This window comes from Chiloscyllium plagiosum, unplaced genomic scaffold (assembly GCF_037043375.1).
Source record: "Chiloscyllium plagiosum isolate Xiang-an unplaced genomic scaffold, Cpla_swu_hap1 HiC_scaffold_1, whole genome shotgun sequence".
Lineage (NCBI taxonomy): Eukaryota > Metazoa > Chordata > Chondrichthyes > Orectolobiformes > Hemiscylliidae > Chiloscyllium > Chiloscyllium plagiosum.
Window position 1 is genome coordinate 76,023,244 of NW_028270139.1, and position 20,126 is coordinate 76,043,369.

Consider the following 20,126-nt stretch of genomic DNA (forward strand, 5'->3'; position numbering starts at 1 on the left):
TATTATAAATTTCCAATGACTAATGGAATGAAAATCTGACTAAAAATTCTTTATGTCTTACCATAGGTGTGCGAATGACTCATTGCTCTGGAATGTTCTCCACAACAATTCCAGTGATATTAGCATTGAGACCCATCAGACCAAGAAAAATACTATAGAGAGCAAGCTGACCTTTCAGAAAGTTGATAACACGGTCGCGGTGAGATGCATTGCAAAGAATGAGCTTGCAGCCGTTGCACGTGAAGTCAAAGTGGTGGCTCACAGTAAGTAAGGATTTCTATTCCATCCCAACCAATGGTAGATAGTCCAATGTGTGTCATAATACCTTTCATTAAAGTTCATTTTAGCATGCTTCTTTTCTTTGGAAGTAGTTTCAGGATATAAATACCATGTAAAGTTGTGTGCTCAGGCAAACTGCATGGGGGAAAGAACCCAAGGCTATAGTTCATGAAACATTTTTAGACTAGGATCTTGTCATGAGTCTGCTGCAAAAGTGTTGAGTTGCAAGAGCTGGGATAATTTAACATGAAACAAAGTCACACTTTGTAAAAAGGCTTTATTTTGTCTACGTCGAAATTATGTATCTACTTTTGCAGTCTGCTTTCACAGCCCCATATAGAAAATGTCTACTGGTGAAATATTCACCAGTAGATTAGATTTCGTACAGTATGGAAACAGGCCATTTCGCCCAACAAGTCCACACCAACCCTCTGAAGGGTAACCTACCCAGACTTATTCCCCTACCCTTTATTTACCCCTGACTAATACACCTAACACAATGGGCAATTTAGCGTTACCAATTCACCTGACCTGCACATCTTTGGCTTGTGGGAGGAGACCAGAGCAGCCGGAGAAAACCTACACATACACAAGTCGTCCAAGGAGAGTATCGAACCTGGGTCCCTGGCACTGTGAGGCAGCAGTGCTAGCCACTGAGCCACCATGAGTTGGCATTAGCTTCAGGGCTTTTATTATGATGGTTTAATGGTTTTTTAAAAATTCATGGGATGTGGCTTTGCTGGCTGGTCCAGCTTCTATTGCCCATCTCTAGTTGTCCTTGAGAAAATGGTGGTGAGCTGCTTTCTTGAACTGCAGTCCATTGGTGTATGAAGACTCACAATGCCCTTAGGGAGAGAGTGACAGTAAAGCAATAGCGATATATTTCCAGGTCAGGATGGTAAATGGCTTAGAGGGGAACTTGCAGATGATGATGTTCCCATGTATCTGCTGCGCTTGTCCTTCTTGCTACAATGGCAGGGGTCATGGGTTTTGGAAGGTGCTGTCTAAGGAGCCTTGATGAATTTCTACAGTGCATCTTGTAGTTTGGGACTTTTCAAAAATCTAGCAAAACATTGACTTGAAGGGATTTTTTGAGTGTTTTAAAATAATGCAGAGATGCATTCTGTCAATTGGACAAATTATGAAACTTTAGCAAACCCAAACTTGACTATTTGTATTCAACTTGCACTAAGTTCCAGTTAGAACTGGGGAAGGGAAAGTTGGCTGTGAAATAAATGAGGGAGGAGGCTGGGCAGAAAGGTGGATGGGATGGCAATAGGTGGATGCGGGTAGGAGGTGGCTGTGATTGGTCAGCCTCCTCCCCTCCCCCAGTCTTGATGCACTGACCAAATCCACAATTAGGGTAGGAACCGTTGTATGCATTGTGCATCACCATCAATTTCTGTGTAGTCAGTCATTCTATAGCATAAGCAACTGATAAATTCACTTTTATGTTTTGAAATCCCCAATGAATTTGCTGCATTTGTCAAAAATCAGTTTAGTACTTGCTAAAACTAAAAATAAAGTCCACTTCAATTGTGAATACAACAAGGCAGTAGGGATTGCGTGGCAGCCAGTAGGTTATTCTCAATGAGTCTCCCTCTAACTTTGAAGAGCTGCATGAGGAGTCAATCAGTAGGAACTAACTCTAATTTAACACAACATTGACTTTGTCACTGTTAGTGAGGTACTAGGCTGTTTGGTTGACAACCTGGATGAATAGAAACGTCCTCCAATTAGGGAAACCTGAAGCCATTGTTTTCAGTGCCCACCATGAGCTCTGTATCCTAGTCACTCAGATTGGCTGGCAGTTCTGTGAGGTGGGTGCAAGTTCCCCTCTCTGCCAGTTAACACATTCACTGCTGACTCATCTAGTGGTACACTGGGAAACTCCCCCATGTCTAAAATGCTGGCCTTTTTAATTTACATCTGAAAGTGTTTTAACAAAAACATGAATAAAAGATATATTTCTTGGACTAACAGCCTTTAATATTTATTTACAGATCTCCATTCGGAGCTGACAGTGGCTGCTGCTGTCTTGGTGTTGTTGGTTATTGTAATCATTTCTCTAATCGTGCTTGTTGTAGTTTGGAAACAGGTAAATAAATGTTGCAAGTCCATTAATGTTGCAATGAAGTGTATTCTCTGGCAGAAAAGTGCACCATTTACAAAAAGTTGCCATTGGTCTTTTAAAGGTGAAAGATAAATTGATTCAATAAGATGACCTCCAATCAGAGGACAATGGCTTGAGGCATAGGCCTGTTAACCATTACAGTTTCAATGGGAGTTCTGTTGTGTAATGACAGTGGATTAGTAATCCAGAGATCCAGGCTGATGTTCTGGGACACGGGTTCAAACCCCATTATGGGAGTTGGTGGAATCTAAATGCAGTTAATAATTCTGAATATAAAAAACAAAATGCTAATCTAATGATAACCAGAAAACCATTGTTGTAAAACCTCATCTGGTTGACCGATGTCTGTTGGGATAGGAAGTCTATCACTCTTAGCTGGCCAACATGTGACTCCATTTTAATGTGATTGATTCTTAACTGCCTTTGAATTAGTCAAGGAAGCCACTCGACTCTTGTAAGTTAAGAATGGCCAGTAAATATTGACCTTCCCAGTGATATCCAGATCCCATGAAAGAATAAAGAATGCTATGGAAGCAACTTCCAAAAAAACAAGATTTTTTTAGGGTCAGTAAATAGATTACTTTGGGCCAGCCTGCATCTTGCAAACACTCCTTATTGAACTAGGAATATGCCTGGTATAATTGTATTGGAATTCAGTTCAAACTTCAAACTGCAGGGCATTGGACTTGCACTAAAAGTTCCAGCCTGGCTGTTGGGGATGGAGTCCTTGCTCCTCCCTAGCAAGGGTATCAAATGTAAGAGAGTGGCATTAGGAGTGGCAATTCACGAATAGGCATTCTTGTACTCCTGGTCTTCTATGGGAGCCAGCACATGATTAGTACAGGAATATCTGATGAGATCACACGGACTAGACAAACAAGGAGTAGATGCATGATCCACTTCAGGATCTCATCTACAAACATGATCTGAAATCCTGAGAAATCACTTTTTAAAAGAAAATGAATCACTGCGGTCTCATTACCATGTAGATTGCAGGTGTAACAACAAAATATTTTTAGAAGGAGTGAACCCACCTTTCCCCTATTATGTGCATCCTCAGTTAGACTTCCTGGGTAAGAGTAATGCTCTAAAATCATTCAAGGCATTGACTTCACAAATGTGGCAGCATCAGTGTCAGAGATCAGAAGTAGTTAGGTCTCAATATTCATGTGAAGCCATTCTGCCCTGCAATATATGTTTTGGGATTCTTTTGAATAGTTTCTATAGCAATTGAATTGCATCCTAAATAATATTTAGTCTCAAAGTGTGCAGTTATATTTTACTGGCTTTTTTTGTTTACAGGTAATTTGTTCCAATTCTGAGATATTGGTAATATTAATATAATTATAACTTAATGTTGCAATGTGGATATATTTTCTGATTAAGACAGAAGGAAAAAAAGGATCCTGTGGTACCAATATTGTAAGCCATTATTTATTGCTTTGCACAGAAACCAAGATATGAAATAAGATGGCGAGTTATTGAATCAATAAGTCCAGATGGGCATGAATACATTTATGTTGATCCCATGCAACTTCCCTATGATACCAGATGGGAATTTCCCCGGGATGGACTTGTCCTAGGTAAGTCTTCATCTGTTTTAAGCATGTGTCTTATTAGCCACTAACTGCAGGTGCTCAAAAGTGAGATATCAAGACATTTGAACTATCCAGCCCTTTTAAGTAAGCCCCATTTCAGACCTTTCAGTGATGGGTCAATGATAGCAAGTCAGGGATTCAAGTCCACTTCAGAGATTTCAACACAAAATACTAGATGGACATTATTGACAGTCGTCTTTCTGATGAGTGTTATACTGAAGTGAACTGAATTGATCTCAGAGTGCTCTTCATTGATGAACAGGGGAACCCTCATCTCCTAACCAATTCTAAACATGATTGAAACAGATTATCTGATCATCACCTCACTGCTGTTTGTGTGTTGTTTTGTGCAAAATTTTGCTGCCTCATTTTTGAACTGATGGAAGATGATTTTGTGCAGGACTTCTGCCACTGGTAACATATAAGCTTCCTCAAATTACTTTAAAGTAACAATGGTAGAAAACTGCAGCAGATACTCTAATATACCTTAACTTATCTCCAAGCAAATGTAATTTATTTTTTCTAGGTGGATGAAAATAACTGTTCATTAAGCAAGTTAGAATACAATGTATACCATCACACACATTTTTTGAATAATTTTGTAAGTTTAGTTCACAATCTGGAATGGAATTTGACCATTCTGACTTGTATTTGTTCTGTCCTCTATGATAATTTACCTTACCGTCTATAACTCTGCTGATAAAATTCTTCCAGTCACATTAATTATTATATACCTTGTGCTTTTTTAAGGACGAATACTTGGCTCTGGGGCCTTCGGAAAGGTAGTTGAAGGAACTGCTTATGGTTTAAGTCGCTCACAGCCTGTTATGAAAGTTGCTGTAAAAATGTTAAAACGTAAGTCGCCCTGTTTTATGCATTGCACAGCACCTATTGATGTGACATCAAGTTATTCTGAGGAAATCATATCAATTATTTCAATATGTTTTTATATGGCTTTCTTGTTATTCGTGTAATGAATTTTGTTTTGTGGGAGTTGCCAGTTTATAAACGTAACTATTTCGTAGAAGATTGTTACACATTGTAGTCAGTTATCAGAGGCTTTAAACTGGGTATTTATGCTTAAAATAGATATTCACTGTTAAAATAACTCACAATTATGAAACCGTCTTCTTTAAGTGTCCTTAAAATAGGAAAGTACTGCTACATCATGGTGAAATAGGCAAATGGAAAACACATACCTCTTCATGTGTGGGAAGTGAAGGTTACAGGCAGAGCTGTTTTATGTAATATATCTTGTTACGTGATTAATAGAGACTTTAGGAACAGCTATGTATAAGGGTCAGTAAAGGGACACTGACAAAAGGGAAGAAATGATATTTTAAAAGTCGTTAAATGTGATCTAAATATGCATTTTGAAACAATTTACATTTCTTTGTCAAATTTGTGATTTTGTTTCAATAGAATGTATCTTAGAAATTTTGAAATATTATTAAAAAGTATAATTTTTCAATTAACATTTCATAGCTGACTTGCATTTCAAATGTTTTCACAGCTACAGCCCGATCCAGTGAGAAGCAAGCCCTGATGTCAGAACTGAAGATAATGACACATTTAGGCCCACATTTGAACATTGTCAACTTGCTAGGAGCTTGTACCAAAGCAGGTGGGCTTTGCTTTTTCAAGGTATTTCTTTTCCAAGGTGTTTGTCCTTTCTTTCCAATAGGGAAGAGGTGTTGGAAATTCTGGAAAGGGTGAAAATAGATAAGTCCCCTGGGCCTGATGGCATTTATCCTAGGATTCTCTGGGAAGCAAGGGAGGAGATTGCAGAGTCATTGGTCTTGATTTATATGTCCTCATTGTCTACAGGAATAGTGCCAGAAGACTGGAGGATAGCAAATGTGGTTCCCTTGTTCAAGAAGGGGAGTAGGGATAACCCTAGTAACTATAGGCCGGTGAGTCTCACTTCTGTTGTGGGCAAAGTCTTAGAGAGAATTGTAAGGGATAGGATTTATGAACATTTGGATAGGAATAATGTGATCAAGGATAGTCAGCATGGTTTTGTGAAGGGCAGGTCATGTCTCACAAACCTTATTGAATTCTTTGAGAAGGTCACTAAGGAGGTGGACAAGGGTAAAGCGGTAGATGTGGTGTATATGGATTTTAGTAAGGCGTTTGATAAGGTTCCCCATGGTAGGCTACTGCAAAAAATACGGAGGTATGGCATTGAGGGTGAGTTGGAGGTTTGGATTAGGAATTGGCTGGCTGGAAGAAGACAGAGGTTAGTAGTTGATGGTAAAGGTTCATCTTGGAGTGCAGTTACTAGCGGTGTTCCACAAGGATCTGTTTTGGGACCATTGCTGTTTGTCATTTTTATAAATGACCTGGAGGAGGGGCTAGAAGGTTGGGTGAGCAAGTTTGCGGATGATACGAAAGTCGGTGGAGTTGTTGACAGTGAGGAAGGATGTGTCAGGTTACAGCGGGATATAGATAAGCTGCAGAGCTGGGCAGAAAGGTAGCAAATGGAGTTCAATGTAGGTAAGTGTGAGGTGGTTCACTTTGATAAGAGTAACAAGAAGATAGGGTACTGGGCTAATGGGTGGATACTTGGTAGTGTGGATGAGCAGAGGGATCTTGGTGTCCATGTACACAAATCTTTGAAAGTTGCCACCCAGGTAAATAGTGCGGTGAAGAAGGCATATGGCGTACTGGCTTTTATTGGTAGAGGAATTGAGTTCCGGAGTCCTGAGGTCATGTTGCAGTTGTATAAGACTCTGGTGCGGCCGCATCTGGAGTATTGTGTGCAGTTTTTGTCGCCATACTATAGGAAGGATGTGGAGGCACTGGAACGGGTGCAGAGGAGGTTTACCAGGATGTTGCCTGGTATGGTAGGAAGATCGTATGAGGAAATGCTGAGGCACTTGGGGCTGTTTTCATTGGAGAAAAGAAGATTTAGGGGTGACTTAATAGAGGTGTACAAGATGATTAGGGGTTTAGATAGGGTTGACCATGAGAACCTTTTTCCACGTATGGAGTCAGCTATTACGAGGGGGCATAGCTTTAAATTAAGGGGTGGTAGGTATAGGACAGATGTTAGAGGTAGATTCTTTACTCAGCGAGTCGTGAGTTCATGGAATGCCCTGCCAGTAGCAGTGGTGGACTCTCCCTCTTTATGGGCATTTAAACGGCCATTGGATAGGCATATGGAGGATAGTGGGCTAGTGTAGGTTAGGTGGACTTGGATCGGCGCAACATCGAGGGCCAAAGGGCCTGTACTGTGCTGTATTTTTCTATGTTCTATGTTCTATGTTCTATGTAATGCAATATGTGTTGAATACATCTTTTGGGATAGGAACTGCAAATATCACTCTCATGTCAAGTTGAGATTCAAATTTTCCTTTACAACCAACCCATTCTTGTAACACTCAACACAACATTGAGGAAAATTTGTTTTTCTCTGAAGTGCACAGTACTAAGTTATTTTTTTTCTATACAATAGGTCCTATCTATATTATCACTGAGTATTGTTTCCATGGGGATTTGGTAAATTACCTACATAAGAACCGAGACAGCTTTATAAGTCGATACTCTGAAAAGGGAAAAAAGGAAGTGGATATTTTTGGTATAAACCCTGCTGATGAAAGCACAAGAAGGTGAGTTCAATGGCTAAACAGGATGACAGTCTGTCACAATAATTGTTTAATAAGATTGAAATGAGATTAACCAAATCAATGTATCATCTGCACAAAGAACTCACTTTAAATGAATGATGGTATAACTTTATTACTTTGCATGTATGAAAAGAGTAATGTGGGAGATCTAGTGAAAACATGTCATTGTAGAGTTGCTTTTGTCATATCCTGGATTAGTTTTTGAAGATATTAAATAAAGTAAAATGAACAGATGAAGAATCAGAAGCCATGTTACAGCCAAAATTCCTGCTGAAATCTCTAAACTTAGTGGTTATAATCTCTTGTTCAAACTCTCAGATCTTTTTACAAACGTCTGGGAGGAGGTGTTATTATGTTCTGACTTGCACAACATCAGCATTGTGTGACTTTTATAGAAGGGCAATAAATCAATGTGTGGATATTATAGAGACCTATCCCTACTGTCATCTGTGGGAGGGTTTTCACAAAAGTCTACCTCCTATACATAAGACATACTTCATTATGGTTTTCTGCCATCTAGAAGAGCACATGACTTTTATTTCTTAACAAATCCAAGAAAAGTATCTGGAGCAATGCAAAAGATGTGCATTTATCTGTGAAAGATCTTTGACTTCATGAATCATGAATTTGTTTGGACAGCCCTCCAGAGACTTGGATGTCCAGAATAAATTGTCAATATTTTGTAACTTTTGCCTGACTGTATGACAGTGAGTGTGCTTTGTAATAGATTGAAGGAAGAGCCCTTTCATATCAGGATGTCCATCTAACAAGGCTGTGTGATTCTGCCAACTCTCCACTATTTACCTCAGCTTAGGCACGGAACTCAACCAAGAGCGTGGAATTGTGATTGAGTTGTGAGTGAGTTTGTGATTACAAACCAAAGAATCAGCTTTTAAAGCAGATTATCTTTCACGATCCAAGGCTGGCACTTGTCCTTATGAGGGACAGAGAAAAGGTTTCATGGAAGTTCTGAAGGCCTGCTTGAATATTTGACAAATGAGGATTGGTGCATGGGAAGAACTTGATAGTAATCATGCCATCTAACAAACTGCAGTACAGTTGGAAACTGACCAGATGAAGCCTGGCTTGGAGAAGTGACTGAAACAGAGTAAGAGAGAGAACTCTGGGTTGGGAAGCTCCGTTGTGAGGACAACTCCTGTCCTCTCTGCCCAAAGACCCATTGCCCCAAAACTGTCCAGTTAAGTCATCCAAGAACACATAAATCATAAAGCCTGGCAGACATCATTCTTGTTTAAGAGATTAATGCCAATGATCTTGTTATCGTTGATGCCAGCTTTTATCTTATGTTGAGTGGCTTTGTTGAAGCTATTAAAAAAAAGCATGAAAACTAAATGATTAATGGATTAAACATTTTTTTGTTTAACAGTTATTAAATTCAATATCATTATTTATAAAAAAAAATAATCATCTTTTCTAACACTGAAACAATCTTCAAAACACTTAATTAGTATTTTGACTCAGTTAATAGCATCTCCACATCTGAATCAAAAGGCTATGGTTATGGTCTTGGAAACATTTTGAGGACTTGTGCATATAATGTAGATGAGACTCTGATTTTGAAGAAGTGCTGTGCTGCCAGATGTGCAAGTTGAATAAGATGTTAACCAAAGCTTGTTCCAATCATTCAAATGGATGCATCTGATACCACTTTATTATTCAGAGAAGAGTGACAAATTCTTCTAATACCATGGTAAAAATTTTTCTTCACCTAAAACAACATTAAGCTGATCATTCTTCTCATTGTTGCTTCTAGGATCCTGCTGTTCATAAAGTGGCTGTAACATTGATCTATTTCAAAGTATTTCAAATGTAACCATTGGTGAAAGACCTGATGTGATGCTACATACATCTTTTTAAAATTAAATCAAGGACACAATAACATTTAGAGAGTAAGATTAGTCTTTGACAGCAATTCAAAATGTACTCATATTAAGGTGGAAATCTTTTATATTATAATCATTTTTCTTTTTAGCCAAAGCATTTTGATTGTATTTTGCGCAACTGATGAAACTTACTTTTATGTTCAGAATGACAGCTAACATAGATAGGATCATTAACCAAATGTTTGGAGGAAAGAATTCTGTACTAGCTAATGCAAAATTCTTAAGTTTTGCACTGTGATTTCCAGAACAAGCTGTGTAATATGAAAATTTGCTTGATGTTTAATCCTGTTCTATTGTTTCTGTAGTTATGTGATTTTGTCCTTTGAAAACAATGGCGACTACATGGACATGAAACAAGCTGAAAATACCCAGTATGTACCAATGTTGGAAAGGAAAGGCAGTTCCAAGTACACCGATGTACAGCAATACATGTACGATCACCCACCATCACAGAAAAATAAATCATTGACAGGTAAGAGCCAGCCATTCTCTTATTTGTTTCTATTCGGTGATACTCAAAGCATGGTCGATCTGTGAGAACATCTGACTGATGAAGAAGTGCGAAGACCACAACTGAATGGATGCAAATGATGTTTTAATCAACATTGAACATTTTATAGAAATTAACTTCATTCCAAGCATAGTGAGATGACATTTTGGTGCAGCAAAATCTTGTAAACCTCATTTTTGCAATTGCCTTATAACCACTACATTGACAACTTCAGAATTTATAAACAAACCTTAACAACACAAAATATCCCTCGCTGTGTCATAGGAATGTTAGGGTTAATGACCAAAAGCTTGGTCAAAGGGCAGCTTTAAAGGAACATCTTAAACAAAGAGGAAGTTCTGAGAGACTGAGAAGTTTCAAATCTTTGGATGTACAAGAGGCTAAAATGGAGAAGTGCAGAGTTTTCTGAGGGTTGAGGGCTGGCAGAGTTTGCAGAGGGGTGAGATCATGGAATAATTGAACAAAAAGGCTAAGAATTATAAAGTCAAGGATTTGCTGAACTTGGAGCACAGGGATAATGAGTGAATGGAACTTAGTGCAATCAAGAATGTAAGCAGCTGAATTTTGAATATGCTTAAGTTTGTGTGGCATCTTTTTACAAAGGGATCTCTAAAATATGCAACATAATGCACTTACCAATAATTTAAAGTGGTATAGACTACATTGAAAAGGTTTCACATTTTATTTCCATTTTTGTTAATAAATAAGAGATATGACAAAATAAATTGGCTTGAAATATATAATTTCTTGACTTGCAAGCAAAGTCATCCTGAAAAAGATGTTCATACAATTCTCTTGATAGTTTTTCTCTAATAAATGTTGCTTGATGTTATGAGTTCATGTTCAGTAGTAATTGGATAAAATCATTTCACTTACTGCCAGGTCCCAGAAGTGAAAGGCCAGAAATTTAAGTCATAACACCATCCAATTCCCCATTTTGGCTTTTTTTCATCAAATCTCTTGCTTTAGATTGTTGACTGGCCATTATTATATAAGTAAAGCCCATTTTGGTCATGTCCTTCAGCTAACAATTAACATTTACTCCACAGAGACAACTCAAGCTTGGAACCCTCTCTTAGATGACAACTCAGATGGACTCTCATTCATGGATCTAATCAGCTTCACCTTTCAAGTTGCTCAAGGAATGGAGTTTCTGGCTTCTAAAAATGTATGTATGCATGCTTGTTTGATGCAAAGACTTATTTATACAGATCCACAAATGCTCTCAATTTTCAAAGTTTGTGAGAAGATTTGTAGCTCGGATGCTCGTTGCTGTGGTTCTGTTCGCCGAGCTGGAAGTTTTTGTTGCAAACGTTTCGTCCCCTGCCTAGATGACATCCTCAGTGCTTGGGAGCCTCCTGTGAAGTGCTTCTGTGGTGTTTCCTCCGGCATTTATAGTGGCCTGTCCCTGCCGCTTCCGGTTGTCAGTTTCAGCTGTCCGCTGTAGTGGCTGGTATATTGGGTCCAGGTCTATGTGTTTGTTGATGGAGTTTGTGGATGAGTGCCATGCTTCTAGGAATTCCCTGGCTTGCCCATAGGACAAACAGGAAGACAGCTAACGATCCGCATCCACGAACATCAACTAGCCACGAAACGACACGACCAGCTATCCCTAGTAGCCACACACGCAGACGACAAGCAACATGAATTTGACTGGGACAACACTACCATTATAGGGCAAGCGAAACAAAGAACAGCCAGGGAATTCCTAGAAGCATGGCACTCATCCACAAACTCCATCAACAAACACATAGACCTGGACCCAATATACCAGCCACTACAGCAGACAGCTGAAACTGACAACTGGAAGCGGCAGGGACAGGCCACTATAAATGCCGGAGGAAACACCACAGAAGCGCTTCACAGGAGGCTCCCAAGCACTGAGGATGTCACCTAGACAGGGGACGAAACGTTTGCAACAAAAACTTCTAGCTCGGCGAACAGAACCACAGCATGCTCTCAATTTATTTTGACCAGATTGATTTGTAATTATAATGCAGTAAAATTGGAACTTTTGCTCTTTGCTTTGTCACAGTGTGTGCATCGTGATCTGGCAGCTCGTAATGTTCTCCTTGCACAGGGAAAGGTTGTCAAGATCTGTGACTTTGGTCTGGCACGAGACATCATGCATGATTCCAACTATGTTTCTAAAGGCAGTGTGAGTATCAGCTCAAAATCGGCTCAAATCTGAGCCAATAAGGAATTCTACAACCTGAGTAGAAAACATATTAAAAGTGGTATTTAAGCATAACTGTATCTGAGATTATCAGTTGTAATTTCTCCACTTTGTGTTTTTGTAGTTAGTGCAAAAGTAAAGATACATTTTATACTGTTGCAGTATGGGTACTTAACAATTTGATTGTGAGGTTTTAATCTTGGAAGTAAATAATAATTTACAACCTCTTTTATAATCCTTGTTTAGTATCTTGTTAATAATAGCACTTTTAAATGGTTATACTGTTACTTCCAGAGTTAATTTTAATTTTTTCAATTTTATATTTTCAGACATTCTTACCAGTGAAATGGATGGCGCCTGAAAGCATATTTGACAACCTGTACACTTCACTAAGTGATGTCTGGTCTTATGGCATTCTTTTATGGGAAATATTCTCCTTGGGTAGGTGCAAACTGAGTGATAATGTTAAGTTTTCTGTTTTCTAACAATTGATTATACATGAGCAGTTGTTCAATGGAATTATGTTTGATGTATGATCCATGTTTCTGAGAGTTAGAATCACTAAATTAATCAAGAGAGACATCACAGTGGACTCTGCTCAATTGCTCACCTAACATCCTCATCTCTCAACAAAAGTCACGAAGACCCAAGAATCGTTAGCTGTCTTTCTAGCTCCTAGCTGAATGCAATTGTCGTGCCTGTACCACTATTCTGACTGAGAGCAGGTAACGCAGAATAGATTAGTATTTGGAACTGGAGTCATCATGGTCTGTGGAGATCAGTTAATAGTATTTTCAGCAGCTGACTCATTCTTTGAATAGATGCCTCATTTTTCTGTTAGGGAAGCTAACACTCTACATTCTAATGGGTTGTTCAATTAGTCACCGCAATTAGAAAACTTTAGGCCTTTATGGAATGTGGGTGTCAGTAGTAAAGTGCATTAGTGATCCATTTGAACAAAAAAAAGATAGTTTCACAGTCAGCAATATTGAGACTCACTTTCTGTTTCAGATCTTTATTAATAAAATTTAAATCCCATCACTGTCCGTATCTGAATCCATGTAGCCTGTGCTGCCAGATTAATGGTAAAGTCTACTATTCCCTCCACAATCACTTGCCTTATAATCTCACCAAACTGTGATACCACTACTAATGGACTGCTCACAATTTTAAAAATAATGAAAAACTTGCTTCAAGAAATTTTGTGGAAGTGTTTGTGATTAATTTAGCAATAGTTTGCAGCTGTAATAACTAACTTAAATTGTTAACATTCTCAATATTCAAATATAAATATTAGTTGCTTACATATCACACTTCCTAACTTTGATAATTCTATATTTTAAAAATAAATAACGGACTCTTAGAATAAATTCAGCATTAACAGAAGACTAGTCTTCTGCATGATCCGTTGTAGTTGTTGCAAAGATGATGGTTAACATTTTGATCTTTTTGGTGTTGTGTGAATTCCTCTCTAGATAAGACAATCTCCTCTCATTGTTTCTAACTGGATTCTCTTATCTCTCTTAGGTGGTACACCATATCCAGGAATGATGGTGGACTCCAACTTTTATAACAAGATAAAAAGTGGTTACAGGATGACTAAACCAGAACATGCTTCTTCAGATGTGTATGTTTCCAGCTGAGACGCTGTTGCATTTTAGTTTCTAAAATAAATTACATGTATAAATAATATTGAATTTTTAAATTAAATTTGTGTTCCCATCGTCCTCCTCATAGTTATGACCTGATGGTGAAGTGTTGGAATAGTGAGCCTGAGAAGAGACCTTCCTTTACACACCTTGCTGAAATTGTTGGCAGATTGCTACCCGAGAACTACAAGAAGGTATGTTCTGTTGCTTGTTGTACAACACAAGTGTTACAGTTAACTGCAACCAGGGTGATCATTGAGGGTAAAAAAAAGCCCTAGTCACTGCTATCCCTAAAATGACTACATGACAAGATAGATACAACTGGGGAATGATATTTACCCTATTTTGACATGTCCATCCTGAAGGATCATAAAGTTTCCCACTAAACCTGAACTGTTTCTTAAACAGTTAGTTTTAAGGCTTCATGCCTTGAATTACCTTATAGAATGCAGAAGTCCATGAGTTGAACATGTTTTCTGTGAAAAAAAAACATCCTGATATCTGTCCTAATTTTGTCCTTTGCTAATTTGAATTTTGTCTCTTTGCCTTACTGTCATGGCTTGTGTTCTCAGGCACTGTTTAGTCTCATACTTTATCTCTTACACATAGAATAATGAAGTGATCTATTGCATTATTGAAAATATTTAATCCATGAGCTGAACTCATGACTGCCAGCTGTTGGACTAAATCATCAATCATCTTATTTCTAATAAGTTATGTTTCAAGAATTTAGGCAATTGCTCCTAATTTAAACTATATGAAGTGTGAAAAAGGTCTGATAATGGTAGCATATCCTGAATAATCGGAACACTATCTGACAGTAATAGGTGATCTGACAGAGTATTTGATGGGAATCAAGTAGGCCTGATCTAGACACTGTAAATTGCTAGAAATTCAGGTTGTCCTAATTGTCATTTTTTTGAATAATGATTTGTAAGATGCCTCCCATGGTCAGAAAGTCATACTGTGCAAAGTATGAACTTTGGCATAAGTTCTCTCATTATTTTTTTAAACTGAACAGAGCTACAAACAATTGAATGATGACTTTTTGAAAAGTGACCATCCTGCTGTTGCTCGCATGCGGGCAGAATCGAGTGATTCTTACATCGGAGTTACCTACACCAATGAAGATAAAAAGAAAGATCGGGAAAGTGGGTTTGATGAACAAAGACTAAGTGCTGACAGTGGATATATCATCCCACTGCCTGATATTGACCCAGTTACAGACAGCGAACCTGGCTCTTCAAGAAACCGACACAGGTACGATTAAAGTAACATGCACATTGAGAGGAATGTTCTAGACTATTCTAGTGTGGATGAAAATTCTCAGTGGTTTCACCATAAATTTGCTAAGCCTGCCAGTCAATCAATTTTATCATGCATTACAACTGAACTTTACATCCATTGTGATGTATCAGGGACAACTTAACTGGACACTTTGTTTCAGAAGGCAGTCACATCATTTAGGATGAGGTCAGGGACCAGGGTGTCACTGTGAATGACTTAGAAGGTAGCATTGGAGGAGACATGGCCACTGGAAATGTCCAACAGGTTTGAAATCCTTTCAGTTTGTGTGGACGGGAGCAGGGACTGCAGGATGGGTGAGCGAACCAGCCATGGCACAGTGGTGTTTGGAGCCACTGAACAGAGTGGCCAGGGGAGTAAAAAGGAGGACAATGTAATTAGGGGAACAAGTAAGGTTCTCTGTGACCAAGAGTTTGAGTCTTGAAGGCTACATTGCTTGGCCATTGCTATGTACTAGACCAGAATTCCAGTTAGCAATTTTCAATTCATGTAAGACTCATTTTAGAAGTTCTGTTTTATGGTCATTTTACTCTAAGAAATGCACTGTTTAAATGTTTGGTAAAACACTGTAACAATGCTATTGTTTCTGCATTTGTTGGGTGTGTACTTTCAGTTTATATACAAAGTAATTACTGAAAATAATTTGAACTAAAGAGGAAAGAACCTTAATTACCAAAGGTATCTGAGGAGACTTTATTATGTAGTTTTGTTTGGCTGTTCAGAAGAAAACAGGTTTCAGGGTAACTCAAGGAATGTTTATGAAATTTCAACATAATTTTTCCTTAGCTGTTAAATTTCCCTACCTTCTTCCTTTAGGATGCCATACATCATTCCTGGTCGAGAGGGCAGGAAGCAATCTGTTTCCTATCAACATCAAATGCCACATAGTTATTTGTTGCTAAGAAATAGGGCCAAGAAGTCTTCCATTACTTGTTATTGAATTTAAACAATTGGGAGCACATGAGAGAGTGAATCAAGAGATAGTTTTCACAGCATGCCATCACATTGATCACCATAGAATCCACTAGCTCATTACGCCACCAGGTATTCACATATGTGAGTCACTGCTGACTTTTTCTTCTGGCCCTCCCTTTCTTTTGCAGTTCCCAGACATCAGAAGAAAGTGCAATTGAGACAGGTTCCAGCAGCTCGACTTTTATAAAGCGCGAGGATGAAACTATAGAAGACATGGAAATGATGGATGATGTAGCAATTGATCCCTCAGATCTAGTGGAAGACAGCTTTCTGTAACCTGTTCCATTTAATATGGGAGGATAAACTGCAAGTTATACAGACACGATTTTCTCTATAACCACTTTTTTGAGGCATCCCCAAGAAGAGAACTTTGAGGTGGGAACTTGATGGCGTATTTTACAACAGAGCCCAACTTGGAACATCATTCTGGAAAAACAATATGATTTCTATTGTAATACATATCATGTGCATTTTTCTGTGCATTATTTTTCTATTATGGTGTATGTTTCTTCAGTGCATATATGTACACTGCCATTTTCATGAACCAAACATAAGGCCATGCAAGGTTAGTTGTGTGTTTCAAAGACTCTTTGCTACAGGGAAGATGGTACGTTTATTAAGATAATTGATTACATTTATTATTTTAGCAGATTGCTTTGTACGTATATAATGATAACCATTGCTAAGAATGTAATCTGTGTACCTGATATTACATCAGATCATTATCTCTGTCGCAGGAGAAAGGCAATGACAATATTGCTCCCCAGGTGGGTTACAGTAAGTTGTTTATCATTCTGCTTAGATATCAGTGTACATCATCGTCAAACATGTGTTCTCTTCAATGCCTACTTCCTACTAATTATCAATTATGATGTTCGTTTTGCAAAGCACAAATTTTGGAAGTTATTACATTGGAAAGAACACACTACATCATTGCAAGATTCTACACATAACTGCTTTAATTGCTTGTACAAATTCAGAAAAATCAGTGATTCATGGAACATGGAAGAGACTGACTACCATCTACATTGAAAAGCTACGACTTTGGAATTTACTGGTTTCATTGGGCCAGTGGATTGAGCCTTAGACTAAACTAACCTGTTTGTTAATACAACTGCTACAGAATTGAAGGATTCACCAAGCTTGGAAAATTGATGTGATTGACCAATTGCACATGATGAAAGCACCTCAGGAGTAATGAAGAGAATTCTTGCTGGAGAAGATTCCCTTTCATGTGTGCTGAAGCAGAAAGCAAAAGTGCCTCCTCTTTGAGTGAGGAGATAGTGGGGAATTTGGCACCAGAAGATTTTGTTGTTTTAAATGTAAACAAATCCTATCAATGATGGTTGAAAAATCATAGAGATTTCTTGACCACAATCATTCCAACTAAAAGGATACCAACTAAAAGGAATATGTAAATATTGTAAATGTTATCACACTGACTAATATATCGGACGTCAATTGGTTTTCATGCATGTAACATGTTGATTGAAGTTGTGATGTGAAATCACACTGGAGTAGGAGAAGAACCCTATTAGTAATCCAAATCTGGAGCTGGGCAAACTAAAAATATTACAAAATAATGAACTGACATTTTTACAGTGTATTAATGGTGAATCTTGGATTGTCTGATGCAATATGAAATCAGAAGCAAAATTCAATTATTTTCTTGTAAGAATTTACTGCATTGAATGATTCAATGGTAAAAGCTCATTTAAGAATGATATTTGTAACTCATCCATATTCTTCACAAACAGCAGGTCCATATATAACAGGAATATTTGGGGCTTTTATTGCACAGCAAGCGAAGGCCTTTATAATCTATTCCAGGATCTGAATTAAGTTTTTGATTTCTTTGTATGCATCATCTATGTGTACAGAGAAACCACGAAAACTTGCAAAACTGATCATTAGTTTCAAACCTGAGAAAGTATTCAAATCAATTAACAAACGTTTAGTCCACTTAAAAAACTACTTCCTAATCTGATGATTTAAATTCAAATTAGTCATCACATTTACCACAGGAATGGCATCATATAATATTGTCGTTAAAATAATCTGGAAGATTAGTAAACTCCACTTTGGGATCCCTCAGTTATTTGACTTGTTCCTAATTTGGTGAGATATTACATGATGTTCATCTATTTTTGATTGAACAAAGTGCATAATGAGCCTTTCCAGCCTTAAAGTGTATTGACTGTCAATATGACATCATTGTTAGTTTTTAATTGTTTATTTCTGACATCAGAATTGAACTTGCTATTGTAATACATGACAAATCCATTGGGTGGGACTGATGTATTTTAACTGCTGAAGTATTAACATACTGCAATATACTATACATTCCATAGCACATTATACTTCCTGTATTAACCATGGCATTATAAATTAATTGCAAGGGGAAACCGATAGCAAACTACTTTTCCGACTGCTTCTAGTTGTCAAGGCACATATTCTAATTTTAGTGATGTAACACATCCCTTAATGCTCAGGCCAATGTTGAAAATCACAAATTTTACCTGCATATCCAGTATTAAAAACAAATCATGTATGTTAAGTGACAATGAGAACACCTTTTTGTTATAAAATGTAAGATAATCTGTAAAGAAAATAATATGTAATTTTTCAGACTGGATTGTTTAATGTTTCCATTTAAAGAATTCTTTCAGACAATACCTTAAATAACCGGGTTAATGCAGCAGAAGAAATTGATGTAGCATTACCGAGGAAACATGACTTTATCTTTGAATGGCTTGAATGTTAAAATGTGGTCAAAATTTTATCCAATGGTCTTACTAAGTGACAAAGGACATTGGGGATATATAATGATGTTATACATCATTTCTGTATATATATATATATGTGTGCGTGTATATATATATATATATAATGTATTTCAGTGTAGTCATCTGAGTTACTGCCATACATTTATGTCTAGCTGTATCACTGCCTATGTTTATATTTTTGACTGTGATGTACTCCACAGGCACGTTACATGTTGCACTTTTGAATGTCTAAAGTAAAATATATTTTAAAAGTTACAAAAAAAGTTTCAAAGGGATCGAATTGTGAATGCGTGGCTGGACTGTATGTAGGTTAAAGTCTCAAACATTTTATTATGATGAAATTACACGAAGTTTTAAAGACTTTTTTTAAAAAAAATTCTTTATGTTACATCAAATACACATTTTCTAAACTCAGAATCTCTATTTCAATAAATTCAGATGAATTTAGTTATTGAGTTTGCTTTTCCCTTGATCTTTCTGTGAAATGAATGTTATACTGAGCCATTTCTGATCATTGAGTTTGAGTTTGATTTATTCCTCCATAACAATGTCACCTCCACCGTGCCTGAAATTTGTGACAGGCAACTAATTGTGACTGTGTAATAACATAGATAGTGGGAAAGAAGCAAAGTTGCTCCTGGGTCTGTCTCACATCAAAATAAATGAAATGCATGGAGCAAAATTTCCTTGCCTGTTGTTACAGTTGCAAATGACGTTGAGCATGCAAGCATTAATGCAAAAATGAAAGAGAATAACCCATCCTGATGTCTAATTTGCTTATTAGGCAACTGAACTGTTCTGATGAAGAATCGCCGGACTTAAAGCATTAACTCTACTTTGTTCCCACACGTGATACTAGAGCTGCTGAGTTTGTCCAGCAATTTCTGTTTTTGTTTTGGATGAAAGAAGCTGATTGGCTGCTTGGCACAGTGGTGAAGAGGGGTGGTACAGCGCAGATGCCTAGCTGTTGCAACAGAAATTAACAATGATGGTATCACATAATAGGGCCCCTACTTCCATATTAAATAAGTTGATTCCTTGAAACTAATGGGAATTTTGGACAGCCAATGTTAGGCCTTTTAGCAAATGGAGCCAGTGGTATTATCACTTGTTAGAAGCTGACAGGATGTCAGTCTTGAGCACACAGTGTCTTTACTGAACTGCCTGTAAAATGGATGCC

General features: G+C 37.6%; 1 protein-coding gene across 3 annotated transcripts in view; it reads left to right on the forward strand.

Annotated features, from left to right (window-relative positions):
* Window positions 1–19,393, forward strand: part of pdgfra (platelet-derived growth factor receptor, alpha polypeptide) — a 57,322-nt gene extending 37,929 nt beyond the window's left edge. For all 3 annotated transcript variants that reach the window (XM_087988127.1, XM_043690827.2, XM_043690838.2), the window contains exons 10-23: window positions 67–263; window positions 2,283–2,377; window positions 3,864–3,996; window positions 4,762–4,866; window positions 5,525–5,635; window positions 7,469–7,622; window positions 9,850–10,016; window positions 11,105–11,223; window positions 12,091–12,213; window positions 12,561–12,672; window positions 13,759–13,858; window positions 13,969–14,074; window positions 14,902–15,140; window positions 16,289–19,393. In XM_087988127.1, coding sequence (XP_087844253.1) covers window positions 67–263; window positions 2,283–2,377; window positions 3,864–3,996; window positions 4,762–4,866; window positions 5,525–5,635; window positions 7,469–7,622; window positions 9,850–10,016; window positions 11,105–11,223; window positions 12,091–12,213; window positions 12,561–12,672; window positions 13,759–13,858; window positions 13,969–14,074; window positions 14,902–15,140; window positions 16,289–16,436 — 1,909 coding nt within the window. In that variant the 3' untranslated portion in view covers window positions 16,437–19,393. The remainder of the gene's footprint in view (window positions 1–66; window positions 264–2,282; window positions 2,378–3,863; window positions 3,997–4,761; window positions 4,867–5,524; window positions 5,636–7,468; window positions 7,623–9,849; window positions 10,017–11,104; window positions 11,224–12,090; window positions 12,214–12,560; window positions 12,673–13,758; window positions 13,859–13,968; window positions 14,075–14,901; window positions 15,141–16,288) is intronic.
* The last annotated feature ends 733 nt before the right edge of the window (window positions 19,394–20,126 follow it).